Source organism: Typopeltis vanoorti, chromosome 15, assembly GCF_054136105.1.
Source record: "Typopeltis vanoorti isolate ZY-2024b chromosome 15, IOZ_Tvanoo_1.0, whole genome shotgun sequence".
Taxonomy (NCBI): domain Eukaryota; kingdom Metazoa; phylum Arthropoda; class Arachnida; order Uropygi; family Thelyphonidae; genus Typopeltis; species Typopeltis vanoorti.
Genome location: NC_143563.1, coordinates 32,646,210 through 32,666,267, shown reverse-complemented (window position 1 = coordinate 32,666,267; position 20,058 = coordinate 32,646,210). Strand labels below are relative to the sequence as shown.

Genomic DNA, 20,058 nt, shown 5'->3' with positions numbered 1-20,058 from the left:
TAGATTGAACGTTTGTGGATTGCAAAAGTTAGTTGATTTACAAAAAAAGGAGGATATGATAGAAACATTTGAATTACTTAAAGGATTTTATAAGATTGATGCAGGGGAAATGTTTTAGCACTTGGGTAGAGAAGGCAGAACAAGAGATCATCCCTGGAAATTGGGGAAGAATGTGGTTAGCAAGGACATGAGGACTAGATTTTTCACTTGTAGAGTAATAGTTAATTATAGCAAATGATTGGAATTGTTTGCCTTAGTCAGTTGTAAGTGCTTTGTCTGTTTTAAGGAGAGGTATGATAGATATTGTGTTGATAGTTTGGGCCTCCCATGATGAGTCTTAGGTCTCCATGGAGGTGCCTATGCAACAATAATAAGCTCATTAAAATAAGGAATTAAGGCACAAAAGACTGTATTTTCCACGTATCATGTAAACAAAACAGCCAGAACTGTGCATGAATTTTCATTTTACTTTTCTCAATTTTCTTGTCACTTATAGTATTTCTGCACTAAAATTATAAAATGGTGACCAACATTTTAAATAGCCCTATGTAGAACTTTGTTCATTATATTAGATAAATTAGACATAGAAGATCATGTACTTAAGATTATAAAAATGATTTACACCAAACAGAAAATGCAACTGTTTAACTCTGAAACTTCTGAAGTGAAAATAAAAAGAGGAGTTAGACAAGGTTGTATCCTTTCACCAAATTTATTTAATATCTATAGTGAGACAGTGATGAAAAAGATTGAAAAACAAAAAATAGGAATTAGTATCAATGGTATAAAATACAGCAATCTTAGATATGCTGATGATACCATTCTAATAGCAGAAAACAGAAACAAATTAATCAAATTACTGCAGCTACTAATTTAAGAAGGTGAAGAATTTGGATTAGATATAAATGCAAAAAAGACCAAATTTATGAAAATCTCAAAATAAAACATATCTGAGCCAGAAATATTCATAAACAATACGAAAATTGTTGGAAGTTTTTTTACTTGGTTAGACTATGAATTATATATTTAGTTTAATCCTTTATCCAAGTGTAAGCGAACAAAGTTTGCACCTGAAGTATCTTCAGGACTGGACCAACGCGTGGCAAAGGTGGACTAACTTCTCATCACTTGCCTTAGTATCCCATAATGCAAAGCACATCTTTTTTTGCGGACATGGATGATGCTATGCATTATGGGAAAAGTCACTACCCAGACCAGTTTTGACCTTTATTGAGGTCTCTTCAGTGGGAGCCAGACCCAGAAGTGATACCAAGGTTGAAGCAATGCAGAAGTCATATTTCCATATACGAGTTGCCAAAAGGTGTCACACCTTATTATTAAATTAGTCTGGATTAGAGAAAGATGTTGGAAGTTTTTTCACTTGGTTAGACTGTAAATTATATATTTATGCATAGCATTATACATGTCTGCATGGAAATGCGCTTTGCATTATGGGACAGCTTTGCTAGGCATGCTCTCGACATTGCAATTATTCAAATAGAGAACCAGCACCTCTTCCACTTAAGTGTACAGCAGTAAAGCAGTTTCGAGAAGCTGCCTGCCAGGAGAGTATGTGGAACTGAACTTGTTGGTAATGCTTCCCAACCAGCTGGCAAATAATCCTGTTGCTATTTATACTGCCAGGTTGTGCCTTGAGGGAGTCGGAATATAACAGCCTTGGGAAATGCTGTCAGTGCCAACACATGCAGATTGGAGTCTGGACACCCCTGTGTAAGGGTTGTGACACCCAGCTGCATGCTCCTTCTCTGCAAATTCTTCCAGTATTCCACTGTCATGAAAGATAGCGTTAAAAATGGTGTTATTATGTTGTTGTTTTTTAAAAAAAAACTTGAAAAATTTAACAAAACAACATAATTCCATGAAAAAAAATAAAAAATAATAAATAACTTCTGTACAGACTTTACCAAATCTGTGAAATCAGTTCCGACATCAGCAACATGTGCCACCACTTATAGATATCCAAACCCAATTTGTTCATCACTGTACCTCAACACATCTTTTATGAATACAGATCACATAAACTTTCCACATTACATCATGCATGTTGTCTTCCCTAAAAAAGAGGGAACATCAGAACATGACTTTTCTCATAAGGTCCGAACCCCCCCCCCCCCCATGGGAAAAAAGTTATTACACATGGAATCCACTTCATGTGATCTGCTTGGGCTCAATATCGTTAGCTTTACTGCTCTCCATTCAGATGACTATGTTGATTTCTCTAATTATTTATAACCAAAAGTTGATAACATATAGTCTGTTTACCCATATAGTAAGATAATCTTTCTTGGAGATTTCAAAGTCTAATTCTGACTAGCTCAGAGACCAATTATTCAATGTAGAGGTAACTGTGAAACATAAAGTGCTTACACGAACACAGTGGAAATATATTTAATTAGTTGTACTAAATTTTAGAAATATTTTGGTATAAGTTAAATCTTGATTGTCTTTAGGTGGGAGATGAATTTCATTGCCTGGTGTGAAACCACTGTCCCACTTATTGGAGACTTAAAGTGGCTTGAAAAATTTGGTTTCTGGACTAGGCAAAAAAATAAATAAAAATGAATAAAAATAGGAAAAAATAAATCCCTAGTCCACCCACAATATGAATGTACTGTAGATCATGGGTGGGAACTACATTTTGAAAAAAAATCATCACCTGTGTAACAAATATAATTAAGAAATTTAACAGTAACGACGTAGTTGCAGTGAGAATAGTATCTTTTTCATGTGCATTCATGAGGAAGCTAAGTAAATATAATACTATTAAGATCTGGAATAGGTGTGTGTAACTATGTATTAAAAGAAAAATAAAACTAAAAAAATATAATTATTGATAAGTTAAATTTTGAACATAATTAATCAGTCGTTGAGATTTGTGTTTGGACAGCAGAGAAGGACCTTAGTGCTTCTTTTAAAAAGATGTTCAAATTTGTGGGAGCAACTGTGCAATAATTTGCATGATCCCAAAGGATCCTATGGATAGCATTAGTAATTGCATGTTCAGCAAGGCCAGATTTATGATTGTTTTGGATTCAATATAAGAAAGTTGTTCAGAAATGCATTTAATCATATGGAATTGAACAGATTCTAGTTAGCAGCAAAGGTTGTAATTTATCCTTAGATGGCAATGAAGAGATGATTTGATTAATAGGTTTAGACATGGTTGAAAGATGAAATTTCCTAAGAATATGAGAAATGTGTGGCAGGGACTCAACCAATAGCCAGATGAATAAACTTAATCCTTTATTAAATAATGTAATCTCCTTCAATCCAGATACTGTGCAAAGGCTTTTCGTGCAAGACCACCCAGGATTTATGGTCTCCCTATACTTCACAAGTCTGGATATCTGCAACTAATTATTGACTTGATAGGAGGTCCTGCTTACAAAAGTTCAGAATTTTTGATCTCCTCACTCCAATCTTCACCACTCTTTCTCTTCTATAAAGAATAATTCTAATTTTATTTCAAAAATTAGAGGTTTGAAACTTGGCTCTTTCATTGTAATGGTTTTTGACATTATCTTGTTCAACAATCCTATAAATGACATCTTAAACCTGTTATCTGCTAAATTTTTATCAGACATTATGGACCTATTTAAGTTTGTTATGAACTCGACATATTTCAATTTCTCAATTTCTGCAACTCTGGCAAACTTTTACTTGGAACATTTTGAAAAACATTTCTTCTTTTGATCCAAAACCTTCTCTTCAGCTCTGCTAGATGTATGATGTCTTTGCCTTCTAGAATAAATTACATCAGGAATTATATGTCCTCCTACAAAAAAATAAATAGCCTTCATCACAGAATCAAATTTCTTTGGAAATAGAATCAATAGAACTATATCCTTCTAAAGAGAAAAGCAGATGGCTTCTTATCCACTTCAGTCTGCCACAAATAATCCTCCTTCAGTCAATATATTCACTACACATCTGCACATCACCACTCACAGAATATATTATTAAATGCCTACTATCAAGAGTGCATACTGTGTATTTTTTATCTGAAGTGCTTCAGAAAGATATTTCCACTGTTAAACAAACTGCCTCTCTCAACAGCTATAACCCCAAAAATATTGAGAGCATCATTTTCCTCTTCTTCTACAAGAAGAGATGACTCCCACAGAATCTTTCATCCCTTATATCAGGGGTACTTCTGAATGTGTTTTTCACATCATTAGGAAATTTCACCTTTTATCCATGTTTAAACCATTTAATTAAAAAAAAAAAATCATCTCTTTGTTGCTGTCTGTTAAGGATGGAGCACAACCTTTGCTGCATGCAGTCTATTCAACTCCATGTATGTGCAAGTTAATTTACTTACACATACATTTCTGCTGACAGATTAAACAAGCCAATCTGTCAGATTAAAATTCCCAGAATTATTTCTAAGCACCTTTCCTATGTTGAGTCCGAAAAACATAAATCTGTCCTTGCTGAACATGCAATTACTAATACCCAGCTGTAGGATCCTCATAATGATGCTTAATTATTGAACGAATGCTCCCGCAGGGTCCTTCTCCACTACCCCAACCTCAGTAATGGATAGGCTATATCAAATTTAGGAAATTGTTGTCAGTAATTGTATTTCTTAGTTTATCTAGTTAATCTATTTCATATCCTAATAGTATGTTTTTACTTGTTTTCCTCATGACTGCACATAAAAGATGCCATTCTTCATATTGTCTACATTGTTGCTATTTGAATTTTTTCATTCTGTTTGTTATACTGATGATGGTTTAAAATACTTAAACCAAAATATTTGTATAATTTAATACAGTTAATTAAATATATTTCCACTGTGTTCACATGTATATTTTGTTTCTTCGCAGACTAAGGTGGAACAAGCTGAATTGTATTCTGTTAGTAATGAACTAATGCAGATTGTTCACCTACTTACCGGAGTATCAGGTAATCCTAATCATTCTCCCAACATCTCGGATATTTCTTAACCAGTTCTCCCTTCAATGATGTTAACTTTCCTGTTAGTCACTCTGATCATAATCTTATGTGTGTGCTCTTTTTTTACACATCATCCTCCCAGCCAGTCTCAACCTCATAAAATGGTACCAGTTGGATGATCACCTTTATTTCTGTCCACCCTAATCCATGGTCTGATTATTTCTTCCTCTCTCCTAATCAAAATACTTATTCCAATCTAATAACTGAAATTATTCTTGATGTGATATGCCTTTACTCCTCACTCACTCCACTCCACTCAAAACTCCTAACTACTAATCCTAGCTTTGTTTTTCCAACAAATGTGTGAAAGTTGTCCAATCTAAAAATTCATCATATCATCAACAAATCAAAAGCCGACTCTAAGGGCCACATGCAATAAGCCGGCCTCCTCTTCAAAATAGTTGAGCCTTCCACTCCCATTCAAACCTTCTGGTCTGCCAAGGCTGTTGGGCAAAATTTTTGTCACTATGGTTCTATCTCCTAAATCTGCTAGCCAGGCCAGAAGAACCCACTGGTTAACTAAGTGGTTAGCATATTTGCTCTCCAACACAGATTACAGGTTCAAATCCTGCTGTGGGCAATGTGTGACCATCATCCGACTTATTGGAGGCTTTGAGTGGCTTGCAAAGAAAGCCACTATTTGCATAAGTTTTTTTGCACAAGCTTTTTTGCATAACCTAGAAACCCCTAGGTTATGCAAAAAAGAAATAAAAATACAAAATATATTTTTTTAAAAAGTAATAAAAATAGGAAAAAGATCTCTGCCCACCCACAGTACTTATGTACTATAGGTTTATGACTGTTTATGGATGGGAGTCATCTGCATTAATGAGAGAGAGGGGGGGGGGGGGGATCAGATTCCTCAGGTCTACAATTTTTAAAGGCCTGGGGAATTTAATTACAATAAATTATAAATTCTGCTTTTTTTTCCTACCCCAGTAAGTTCTTTTCCCCCAGATCCAGTGTTAGTTGTACCTTATCAGTCAACTGGGAAATCCCCTCCTACTATTCCACAAGCTATAGAGTATGCCTCCTCTGATCTTTCACCAAATATAAATACTCAGTGGCCTTGATGATGATAATAATAAGTCCTCTTGCCCAGATGACATCTCTCCAGTTGTACTAAGAGCTTGTGCTTCAGAACTAACACCCATCCTATATCACCTTTACCAGCCTTTTCCTTAAAAGAAGATGAAAGTCCATTGCCTCCTCTTCACTACTCTCAAAAGTGATGGAGAAAGTCCCTCCTACTCTTTGTGAGTAGATTGTCATCTTACTCTTTAGTTATTTACTGCATGTTGTGATGAATCCCATTAGTATCGAAGTACACTAAGGTGTTGTGCTTTTACCGACACTCTTCATCAATGATCTTCTCTCACTGACATGTCAAAGTTTGCTAATGATGGTACACTCCATTCCTCTTTTTTGTTTACAAGACCTTGTAGTGCTCAGATGATTCCGACTTTAAGATCTTATATGGCCAATTCCTTAAACTTATATCTTCTTAATTCTCAAGTGGGTTGAAGATTAATAATCTAGTGAATTTTAATGCTACCAAAACACTATGTCTCGCTCTTCTTTATTTTTTGATAGCATCTTGCTTACCAAGCAAGATTAGTTTTCTCTTTTTTGGGTTGAATTTCACATCTAGCCTGTTCTGTCATAAATACATCACTTAAATAGTCTCTTCAGCCTACAAAAAGCTCGGTATTCTTTTTTTGTTCTAAGTAGTACTTCTTGTTGGAATTAATATTCCAATTAATAATATTGCCCTCGCATTTGGATTTTATCCAAAAGAGAACTGTTTGCTTGAACTGCTTCCATTCTTGCACTTTTTTTTAATCATGTAAAAACACAAGTAGCTGCTAGTTAACATCCATATACCATTCAGCACCAAACTCACTAAACCAACTTCTCATTCTCCCTTCAGGAGCCCATTCCTGAGGTCTTTTGTGGGGGGGGGGGAAGGAGTTGATAAAGAAAAAGTTAGTCATAGTATATTTCTTGGGGGGGGGAGGCTGTTTGATGGAGAAAATTTTAATTTTTTTTCTTTCTCTTGTTTTTTACCTTGTACCATCCATGAAAGATTTGAATATCTAATTGTACATTTGATACCATGGAAGTAGCAGATTAAGAGTTGAATAATCCAGAAATCTCGCACTGGAAACCAAACATGGAACTTAAGCCACTTCAAGCCTCCAATAGGCACAATTGTTGCTTATACTGGATCATAAAAATCATCTTTTTTAATATATATTAAAATATTTTAATATTATATTATTTATTAATTTATATATTTAATATATTAAATGCTGTGATGTGTTATATATATATATATATATGCATCTTGCTACAAAAGGGTATAAAACTTATGTCATACATTACCATAGGTAAACTTGTGTTAAGGCAAAAATCTACCCTAGAACCAAAAATGAAACCTTCAAATCACTTGAGACTTCCAGTATACAGGACGGTAATCTTGTACTAAGCAGCAAAAACTATCTGAACATTCATGAATATTTATACTACAATAGGATTAGAGCCCACAGACTTGATAATGCAAATTTCTGTTGTGGCACACCAGCATTCTTTGCTGAACTTTTGTGTAATTAACCATAGGTTTATAGTATTTTACATTTACACAACATTGACCTCACATTAAAAGTAAGAAACAGTAGCGACTTCTTTTTCTTGATCAAGAATTATGGGTGTTTGCAATTCAATCCCATAATAAACAATTGTGCAAAAGTAAACAAGCACATATTTCTCATTAATTTTAACCACTTCAGTTTGTATTACTTACAATTTACTTGTTCCTCTTTTATTAATTAATAATGCTGTTGAAAATATTTAATACCTTTTAATAAAAATACTTTTTTTTATTTTTTCTCGTGGCACAGTAACACAATTTTGCAGAAACCTTTGAGAAACACTGGTTGAGAGAGTTAAAGTGCTATATACTTAGGCAACTTGGTTGGCAGCTACCACCTAAGGACTTCCACAAACTTCACTTCTGCAATGGAATTTGAACATATGGCCTTTTGGGCAGATTGGAGACTGTCTACATGGCCGTCCAGGCCAGTTAGAATTATAAATAAAATGGCTGATTAAAAACAGGAAGACCTTGAAAAAACAAAGTACCAACTATGCCATTTATAAGTGTAGAACTATATTAAAAGAAACTAGGTATTATATTTGTATTTATGAATGTGCAGAACCACTTTTGTATTCTGTTAAGAATAAAATGGCAACAAAAATAATCAGGGGGGGAAAAAAAAGAAAGTATTAGGTGGATTGATGCAATTAGAAATTGCCTTAGAAACAGAGAAAATGATTGATTTTATAAATAATAAACCAGTTTGAAAGAAAATAAATCAGAAAACTGGTACTGAAATTTTATGTTGGGCTATCATTTGTGTGTACAATTCACAAATTGTTTTCATATCATTTTAGTGGAGAAGCCACGCATTTTATTGTCTGGTTATGCAGTAATACACCACCTTACGATGCTTTGCTTTACAATGACCCACTCGTATGACACCTTTACTGTCATGAACATTTGTTCATGACATGAAATCATCACATGAGCATTTGTTTATGTGATGATTTCAGTGACATGACGCTCCCATGAATCAACTGATGTGCAGTTTTCTGAGATATTTCTTGACAACATCATTGCTCGTTGCATCTGTGTTTTGGTATTTCTCTGTTAATGATAAAATGTTTACAACTATTATTTGATTATATTGTTATTAATAATGATGCTGTTGCTTCCAGTGAAAAGAAGAAAACCCTTAGCATCATTAGATACTAAGATTGCAATTATTGAATTTAGGGATGATAGTCTACTGAACACTGAGATAGGCCTCAGGCTAAATTTACCTCACACTACTGTTTTTACAGTTATTAAAAACAAAGTGAAAAGTTCCACACTAGTTAATAGTACAGTTATCCATAAACATGACAGTCTTATTGCTGAAATAGAAAATGCTTTTACTGGTGTAGATTGATGATCAAACTGGTTGGCATGTTTCCTTAAGTCAAAATAACTTATGTTTGTGAAAATTATTTCTATACTTTTCATTTGTATCCCTGATGTAAATTAATTCTTTGGTTATGTCATTTCATCACATATATGACTCCCCAAAAATGTTTCTAAACCACTACATGTATCTACAAGTCTAAAGAAAAGAAAAGAGAGAGGAAAAAAAATGTAGTGATTCACTATAATCAGCGCTCCAGAAATATACTTGTCCACTTGCCATCGACATGTTATCAAAGACAAGTGACGAGTTAGTTTCAAGCTTCATTCTAAATGCATTCACAAAATATATTTGCATAATTTAGACTTTTTATTTTAAAACATGTTCTCATTCACTGTCAGTGTTACTTGATAACAGGTGGCTGCCAGTGAATTTATTAAAGAAGTTTTATGTCCAGAGAGTTTGAAATAACACTTCTGAATCTGAAATCCTTAATTTGCACACTATAGCATTCCCTGTATCACCAAAATACTTGCAATTTTAATTTGCTGGTTTTCTCTAAGTCTTAATGCAAACCAATCATCTTCACTTTGTTCCTTCCTTTTATCTCTTTTAAGACAACTTTATTTTTCTTTCTATAATAAAAGACGAACAGTCATTAAAAGATCAAGCTGCCATATCTTATTCCCCAAACATATGCCCTGTCATCACTGTAACATTACAACTGATAACTTTTAAATGTTTTTCTTTCTGCGTGAAAGATTTCATAAATATCTGCTATCGAATTCCAAAAATTCCATTCATTTTTCTCACAACAGTTTTATACAGTGATCTTCTCATCATACTCCCTGTTTTCGTTTCGTTCATGAAGTGAGAAAAATGAGCTGCCATTATGTGTTATAATTTGGAGATCTACTTGAAAACAGTAAATCTCGCACACTTCAAGCAAAACAAGTAAGTTTTTCACATTATGAAAGCATTTAAATTAAATTAGTTATCATTTCCAATAAATAAATTTTATAAACAAATGAATACATCTCTTTAGCTCAATAATAAACTCACACACATATATATATATATATATATATATATATATAGTATGCACGATACATATAAAAGACAATCTATTCTTTAAAGACAATTAATTGTGCTTTCTCACAATATAATTTTATTAACAAAAGAAAAAGGTTATTATAAATACAAATTAAAATTGGAACAATTTTATTAAATACTGTAGTACATCTATCTATACATCTCATTTTTGCAACACCTTTAATCCTTACGTAGGTGTGCAGTTCTAAGCTTATTTTCACAGCTCATGACATGAATTATCTTAGTGTAATTAAATACTTGGAACATTTACATATTGAAAAGACTTCTTAATATGGTTATTTAAAAAATGCAATTATCGTCTGGGTTTCTTAGGGATGAAAAGCAGTGGAGAAGATTCAGAGGCAAGCGACCAAGATGGTGAGTGGTCTGTGGAATGTTCCCTATGAGGATAGATTGTGTGTGTGTGTGTGTGTGTGTGTGTGTGTGTGTGTGTGTGTGTGTGTGTGTGTGTGTGGATTGCAAAAGTTGTTGATATGCAAAAAAGAGGGGATATGATAGAAACATTTAAAGTAATTAAAGTGTTTTATTGATGCAGGGGAAATGTTTCAACACTTGACTAGATTTTTTTGCTTGGAGAGTTGTGAATGAGTGGAATGGTGCTTTGTCTGTTAATGGGTTCAAGGAGAGGTATGATAGATTGTGTGTGTGTGGTCCTCAGATCCATTGGTAACCAAGAACTTAATTGTTGGTAGCGACTAAGGGTGGAGACCAGCTGCCTACTTATTTTACAAAGTTGAGTGTGATTCTGCTTACTCCCTTTGATGAATAAAATGTATTAGAGGATCTATTATTATGCTGTTTCATTTTAAGTAGAGAAAGTTCTTTTCAGAATGGGTCAAGGAGAGGTATGATAGATTGCGTGGATAGTTTGGGTCTCTTGCGATAAGTCTTCGGACTCCATGATGGTGCCCATACAAAATAATAATCTTTTGCAAAGACAGGTCCAAGACCAGATTGGGACGGACTACATCATTAAGAAAAGTGGGTACACCACAGCGAGCACCATCTGCCTTATTTATTATTTCCTCTTAAATATTTTTATGGACAATTTATAGAAATTCACCTTTCATTATGAACGACAGGAAACACAAAACAGAATTGTGATGTGTTGTGTAAATATGTAGTGAGAATTAAAGAATGTATTGCTTTCTTTTATGCTCATAACATTTAGTTTTTTTTTAAACATCACCTGTAACAATATATAAAGTAAACTGATACTTTGGCAAATAAAATTTTTTGTCGATAGCAGATTTAAGATGTATATCTGGAGCCCTGACTATAATGACAGTGATCCAGAACCAAATGTGTCATTTGACTAGGTGTATACTTGTATTTACATTTCTTGACATTAAACTGACACCCATTAACTTTTACACTCTGTGATAATTCCCATTTTATAGTTTCATGAGAGCTTGTGTAGCTCAGGGGAAATGGTGTTTTCACTCCTCAGTGCTAAACCGCCTGAAGACAGAGGGTTGTTTGTTCGACGCTCTGTCTGGTCGCTGACTAGAGGAACTTTTTCTAAGCCTTTTTTTTTTTTGTGATGTGGAGATCTTGCAAGATGATTTACATAGGCTGTCAGTATGGGCAAAAGTTAATGTGTGTGTCAGTTTAATGTCAAGAAATGTAAAGTTATGTATTTTGGAATAAATAGATTACAAGCCATGTTATTACATTAATGGCACTGTACTCCAGGAAATAGATGAAGCTAGAGATTTAGGGATGGTGGTAGACAGAGTCAAAGTTTAGAGGACATATTGCTAAGGTAGCCCATAAGATTACTAGGCTATTGAAGAATACATTAACAAGTAGAGATAAGAAAGCAGTGGAGAGGATTCAGAGGTGAGTGACCAAGATGGTGAGTGGCTTGTGAAATATTCCCTATGAGGATAGACTGAAGATGTGTAGATTGCAGAAGTTGGTTGATAGGAGAAAAAGAGGGAATATGATAGAAATGTTTATATTACTTAAAGGGTTTTATAGGATAGATGCCAGGGAAATGTTTCAGTATTTGGCTAGAGGGACCAGAACAAGGGGTCATCCCTGGAAGTTGAATAAAGGTGTGGTTAGTAGGGGTGTGAGGACTAGATTTTTTTCTTGGAGAGTTGTAAATGAGCGGAATGGGTTGCCAGAGTCAGTTGTGAGTGCTTTGTCTGTTAATGAGTTCAAGGAGAGGTATTATAATTTGTGTGGATAGTTTGGGTCTCCTGCAATGAATCTTCAGACTTCATGGAGGTTGCCAGTATAGTAATAATAATAATCTCTCCCTCTTTGTTGCTGACAATAGTTTTTCCAAAAAAAAAAAAAAAAAATTGTAATCTGTATCAAACTAAGATTATGAATATTTAATTCTATGTGACTACAAATAATCATAATAGTTACATCCAGTAGGTCATCATCTTTATGACCAGTTTACACAATCCAGAGATAACTGGATTGTGTAAATTACTGTAAGTAGTGTTTTGTGATTTATTCTTATGATCATTGCCCTAGACTGCCATTTTAACACATAATTATATTTGTAGAGGGGCTGTTCCTCCAGGAGCGCGATTTGATCCATTTCGTCCTCCAGTTCCCGATACAGATCTTCGTAGTGGTGGTGGTATAGATCTTCAGAGACCTGGGTAGGAAAGTCTTTTTACTTCATTTACAGTGTACATCTGATAGTTCAGAATTCAACTGTACATTGAAATTTCTTTTAGAAATTATAATATTGTATAGATTTCATTTTAGCTTTAAAATTATAAAATACTTGTTTATTAATAAACACTCATTAACTTTATTCTCTTTCAAACTAATTACCCACACTTTTTTTTCCCTGGAATCTGCCATACTTCATGGATTGATTTATTGATTTTAAATGAAGTTGATATCAGCTGTTAAATAGTAATGTCTATGGTTATATCGTAATTCTATTGTTAAATCGTCAGTTTAATCTTATTATACATTAGTTTACTGCTTCTTGAATCTATCCTTTTGCTTACTTAAAACTTTATACAATCAAAATCCTACCAGCTGCTCTATTGTTATGTCACTGCTTACCCTTGATTATATCTTATTCTACCTCTATAATACCCCCCCCCTTCTAATCTACTGTCGTGCCCTTAAGATATTAATTCAGATCTATCTCCTCTTCGGATATTGGCAAAATTTATATTTTGCTGCACCAGCCAATATCCTATAACAGAAGAGACTCCTGTTCAGGGAAATATTTCTAAATTCTAAGGGGATACACACAGTTATTTTATCTCACACTAGCGCTGTGCAGATTCAGTTAGCAGTCGTAGACCGAATCTCACTTAAGCAGTTATATCTAAATTCCTTCCCGCCAAAAAGGTTCTATTTCATAAGTGGTGGTTTGAATTCATAATCAGGCATAAACTCAGGTATAAGGTACAAAACATGTTTATTGGAAAAACATAAAACATTTACAGTTATGTAAGTTAAATCCCTCAATTATGAAAGGATAAGATTAGGTTTAAGCATAATACTACTACTATATAATTCCTTTCACATATTATTCACAGAATGCGCATTGAACACTTTCATTAATACTCTATCAATAACTACTTAATTCTAAATTTCATTTAAGCAAGCCTAGCCATTCGCAAATTACTGCCTATTAACAACTCTTCTTTGTTTCACAAGGGCTTAATTAATTCAGTCAAATTCTCACTAAAAGTTCTCTACTAGTGTCCTTTAGTTACAGTGCACACAAATTTCTTGTTCTTCTAAACGAATCTTAACATAGAATGAAAAATTTTACATTACCTGATTCTTTCAGATTTCATGCCGCCATCTCATGTAGGTCTGGAATACCTTACTGCATATTCTTCGGCCGTCTTTTCGCCTGGCAATGCACTACGCTTTTTCTTCTAATCGTTTCCGACTGTTGCGTGCTGTCTACCACTCCGCAGGAAACTTTCTCCAATGGGACATTCTGCTAAGGCTCAATTCCATATAGGCCGTCATATCGCAATTAGCTCCGCTTGAAAATCTTCAAGCATTCTCAAGAAAAGAACCTGCCATCCGTCATTACCGTAGTCGACCCACCCCTCTCTCACGAATCCTCTGACCAACTCCCCCTAAAACTCGAATCCAGCAGCCGAAGATCAAAAGGCCTCCTAAAACGGCGTGCTTCATCTTTTATTCACCCTATTCGGAAGCCCTCTATTCGATGTGGTTTTCACCCACGAACCCCATCGTTCATGCCCTTTTGGGTGATCTTACACTCTCCCTAATCTGTCAGGTCACATTATTCTAGGTAGCCGCTCTGACGTCATTTTCCCCGCGTAGGTATAGCCTCCATCGCTACGCTCGACTTGTACAGATTATACGCGATATTCCGGATTATTACTTATAATTTTTCTCAGAATTTCGCAATGTACTAGACAGCTTACTTGGGAATTACAAATAACTCAACAATTCCCTTACACAATTGTTACTATTTTGACACAAAATTCTCTGCTTCTCATTTCAGTTATGCAGGAATAACTCTCACTATATTGCACACATGGACTACACATTATTACAAAACATAAAATAATACTTCATAATTTTTAGCTGATGTGCAGATATCTCCTTAATTAGTAGTAGGTATCATGTTAAATCCTGAATAAAGAATTTACTTGTAAAGCTCTCCATTCAGGATCTAACACAGCATAAATATAAACAAAGTTTATATTTATGTCTTCCAGATGGATAAGAAAAATGCATTGATTTGATTGCACATCTAGTTATTACAAGCATTTTCAGAGGCTTATAAACATGTATTTTAGGCTTACATGCAGGTTAGAACTATGACATATAATTGAATGAAGGCATCACAGAATGAATTAAAACAACACTTTAGTACTTCCAGTATTTCATCTATGTCATGGAGACATCTTCAGGGTGTAGAATAGAGTTACAAATACATATGTAACTGAAGTCTAGCTCTCTAGACTTTAGTCTATTAAGTACTAAGCTTCCTTATGGTTCCTGCTCTTATGGTACCAATTTTTTTTGAAATGATATGGCATACCAGCACCTTCATTAACAATGACATGCGACAGAAAAATGTTTAGATTGTAATATTCAGTAATTTTTTACACATTTACCTAATAGTCAAATAAGCTTAGTTATTCAATGAAATTTGCATTTTTCAGAGGTGGTCACTACCTCTGGGTCTGGCTCCCACTGATGAGATGTCAATAAAGGTTGAAACTGGTATGGGTAGTGGCCCTTCCCTTAATGATAGCACTATACATGTCTGCAAGGAGATGTGCTTTGCATTATAAGAGATACAAGTGATCAGAACAGAGCTTCCCAAACTGTGTGTCGTGACACGTTAGTGTGTCGTGTGAACATAAAGCATTAAACAGAATAATTGCTGAAAAATTCCACAGCGGAATCCATTTTGCAAAGTACCGGTGCGACTTTTAGTTAGTGCCGTCAAAATTATACATACAAACTATCTTTTAATTATTTTTAACCTTTAAGAATATTTCATATCAGTATATTTCGATAAATAATGGAGAATAAATGCAGCCTAATTCATCCCTGTGGTTTTTTCACGTAGTAGTCGCTCGGTTCTTATTATCATATTATTATCGTTCGATCAATAAAAATAAAGCACACCACTTATTCATACATTATTATTGATGTTTATTCTAACTGCAACGTGAATAAACGAAGAGCTGGTGCTTGTATTTTTTGTTTAGTTACTGTTAAAGCCTTGCAATAAATTCGCACAGTTTTATTTATCAAATTGGCATTGAATTACCCGTAAAATGGATAAGTTTCTAATTAATAAAAGAAAAGCTGAAGGTGACGTTTGTGATGAACAAAATGTATCGAGTACGGAGGAAACCATGCAAGAATCAACCGTTAAACAGTCTGCATTAATATGGACCACGTGACCCATCAGACTGAATTGCTGTGCTACAAAATTATGTTTGTCTAAAAAGTGTGTCACCAACATAAAAAGTTTGGAAAGTACTGGATCAGAACTTATTCCACCTTTACCACGAGTTTCCCCAGTCCTGAAATTATTTCAGGCGCAAACTTTGCTTACACTTGGATAAAGGATTAAGCCAAATATATAATTGGTAGCATAGCCAAGTGAAAAAACTTCCATCAACCTTAATGAGTGATAATGGTCACGAGGAGACAGAAGCGGATAAAATAGTTGAGTTACTGAGTGACCACTTTGCAAGCATATGTCATCCTGGTGAGGTTACTGCTTTAACTATGTGACAGATACCAACATGTGAACAGAGGTGGATGAATTGGAGGTCCTTAGGATATTGCAGAATCTCAATGTAAATACAGCTGTGGGATTAGATGGGATATCAGCTAGGGTTTTGCGAGAATGTGCAAGAGAACTTGCAGTGCTTTTGTCTAAGCTGTTTAATTTAAGTCTCAGCTTTGGTAGAATTCCAAGGGAGTGGAAAGAGGGCAAAATTATTCCTTTGCATAACGGAGGTGGTTCTAAGACTACAGTAGCAAATTTTAGACCAATGAGTATCTCAGTTGTGGTGGTAAAAGTATTAGAAAAATCAGTAAAAAGGAGAATTCAAGAATGGGTAGATAAAAATATGATACTGCATAAGGGTCAACATGGCTTTGTAAAGAGTCTGTCATACCTTATAATTTACTAACTTTTTATAATAGAGTAACAGCTGAATTGGATAAAGGAAATGGCTACACGATGATTTTGTAGGATTTTGCAAAGGCATTTGAGAGAATACCATATGAAACACTGTTATGCAAATTAGAACAAATGGGGATGAATATGACACTGGTATGTAAAGGTGCTGAATCGACGTGAAAGCAGGTTACTAGTGGTATGCCACAAGGTTCAGTGCGGGACCATATTAATGAATATTAGTAAATATTGCTTATTCATATGTTTCATTTCAAAGCAGTGGTTAATTGTATTTACTTCGAATGCTCTCCAGGGAAGCTCCAAATCTTCCTGTCCCTTTCATTACGCGTTTGTAATCAGGGACTGTTGATATTGACTTTATATACATATCAAGACTCATTTCATATTATCACTGTCATCCGAACTAGTTTTCGCTTGCAGTGGTAAACAACACGCACTCCCTGACAGCCACTATACTGCAGAGGCAATAAAAACAAGTACTTTTATTATGCCAGTGAATAAGGTATGGGGAGACTGTGTAATATATTTCTCAACAAATAGTGCAATTAGAGACAACTGGGATAAAAACACACTAATTAATGAATCACATGTCCCCTCATACAGAAACTATGTTGTATTGACTTAAACAAAACCATATGTTGCATGGGCAAACACAGTATCTAACTAAAAACTATTGTTGTTAATTAGATGTGTGTGAGTTCGATTTCCCAAGGCAGCAATAAAATTCAACGGAACGTGTTAAAATTCTTAAAAGTTTAAAACTAAGTAATATATATATATATATATATATATATATATATATAATGAATGTTATGGCAGTTTCACATATGGAATTCGGTTGAAGAGAGTTAGCATTTCAATTCAGTTGTCAGCTATGCTTTTATCTTTCGGTGTGCGATCTTTTGTTAATACCGCACCAATCATATGCAGGTTTTAATAACCTGCCTTTGCTGTCTGTTTCGTGTTAGGCTTAATTACCGTAAAGGGAGAAAAGTCACAAAAGAGAAATATGTTCCTGGTCCGGGGATTCCCTTATTCAGGTAATATTCACTAATTTCATGTTATCAGTCTGTGGTGTGCCAGTATCGGTAAGTGGTGATATTAGTTGATCTATTCTACGTTAAAAAAATTTAAACCTGAGATGGATAAGTGGTTGATAAAAAAAAAAAAAAAAAAATCCCGCGAGCAATCAGAAGAAGCAGAAACAGACTCAAAAAAAAAGGACAGTATTTCATATTTTACCAGAACAGCCCGCATCGTCTTCAGAACCAAACGGTAAGAGGCAAAAAAATGTAATACATGCATTTGATTTTTGCAATATTCGCTGTGTATGTTTTGTATTGAATATAAATACAATAAATATTATAATAATGTATCTCTCTATTACAATTTTTTTTCGAGGGGGGCCGTGAAATATTTTAATTTTTGCAAAGGGGTCCCTGACATCCAGAAGTTTGGGAAGCACTGATTTACACCAATGCCATCTATCACCCACCACCACTAGTATTTTCACAGACGACCATGGCGGGACTCGAACCTTCAGCCTTTTTTTTTTGGCTGGAGAGCGGATACACTAACCACTCGGCCAACCAGGCTGGCTAATTATATTACACAAAAAAATGTGTTACAAATTTCCTAAGGACATAGTTAAGAAATTAATGCACAGTGTTTCCATTGACATTGTAAAGATAAAGATGTTTTTATATTGTACTTATTAAAGGACAACCATTTTTAAGTTTTCTTATCTTAAATTAAGTCGTAACACCGTTGTTGTAATCTCATTGCTTGAAATAGTCTACTATCGTTAATCTCTTCAGTCTATCAATTTACCCCCCCCCCTTCTCTCAAGATTGCGACTACACTACTTCATGTGTACATAATTTTAGAACTTAGGAAATGCCTCTGGCTGGAGCCAATTCCTCTGTCTAAACAGTTGGCTTTTTCTTACACTGATTTTTGAAAATTTATTTTTATTGATGACTGTGCCATCAGAAATCACAGAGAGGACTTGTATACCCTTCCTAAGAAAAAAAAAAACTCAGCAAAAACACTGAAATATCTGTAATATTTATCTCTAAGTCATGCAACACAAAAATCTACTACTCATCAGTCGTGGCTACTTTAACACTTAAGGTCACACAGGTTCTGTCTTTTTATGAGAAATGCATTGGTCAGACAGAATCAGGCAAGTTATTTGATGCTGCCTTCCATCTTTACTAGGGCTCTTAAAATTAACAAACAAAAAAAATCAGCAATCTTTGCCATGAATTTCACACCTAGGAAAGTCCTACACAAAAGTCTTACTTGCTAATTAGTCATCCAGTTCCGTTTACTAGATCCTTGAGATCATTGACACTTTCTTCCACCGGTAATATTCACTCACGAGCACTTTTTGCGACATCAATGATACTTCCAAACGGAGTTCACCAGGAACTTTAGCGGCAGGAATTCTGGAACAGTCAGTCTTTACTGCTAAAACGAATCTCCTATTATTGTCATATTTTTGTCTGTGGGACTTGGATTCCTGTCCATAGAACTGCAGGACACACTGGAACTTCTCATAGCGAGAGCCAGAACTGAAAAAGAGCGTTTAAGAAGCCAAAAGGCTATTTTACCAGCGACATAAATTAAGTTTAAGGGAGAAGGTAAATCCTGTATTATTCTACAGCTGGGTACAAAACTCGGATCGAAATCCATCGTAATCCTAGAGTTTCATACCGAAAAAACTATCGCCGATCCCAAGTGTAAGTAATCACTTGGGTAGAACAACACCAGGGCAACTCGGAGCAAAGGTGGAGCAATCTCCGTTACTGTCCTTAATATTCTCTCATAATGTAAAACGCAGCTCATAAGAGATGTATTACTGTTTTACATTATGAGAAGAGGTCACTACCCAGACCGGTTTCAACCCTTTTTGAGGTCTCATCAGTGAGTAGGTAGACCTGGAATATCAAGGTTTTAAGTGAACCGAACTTACATATACTTCTACTAACGAGTTGCTAAACTGGTGTACTTATATATTGTTATTACTACTCTAAGAAGCCAAAAGCAATGACATTTAAGGAAAAGAAGGAGTAGAGATAGTATTCAACACAAAATACGAGGCTAATCTTCTTGAATGGTAGTCAGTCTCAAGTAGAGTAATGTGGGCAAATATGAGAATGGGGAACTGGACAATGAGACTTATTTGTGCCTATGGTCCCACAGAAGGTTCTACTAAGGTAGAAGTGGAGGAATTTTTTGAGGATTTAGAAAAAGCAACTGACACAATGAAAAAGGAAAAGTTGATCCTTGTTGGCAATCTAAATAGCAGAGTAGGAAATGATAGTGAGA

General features: G+C 34.7%; 1 protein-coding gene across 1 annotated transcript in view; it reads left to right on the top strand.

Annotated features, from left to right (window-relative positions):
• The window catches only part of PI31 (Proteasome inhibitor 31 kDa), a 144,158-nt gene that overhangs the window by 96,033 nt on the left and 28,067 nt on the right, over positions 1-20,058 (top strand). The window contains exon 6 of the mRNA XM_090405623.1: positions 12,602-12,700. Within this exon, the coding sequence (XP_090261749.1) occupies positions 12,602-12,700 (99 nt within the window). The remainder of the gene's footprint in view (positions 1-12,601; positions 12,701-20,058) is intronic.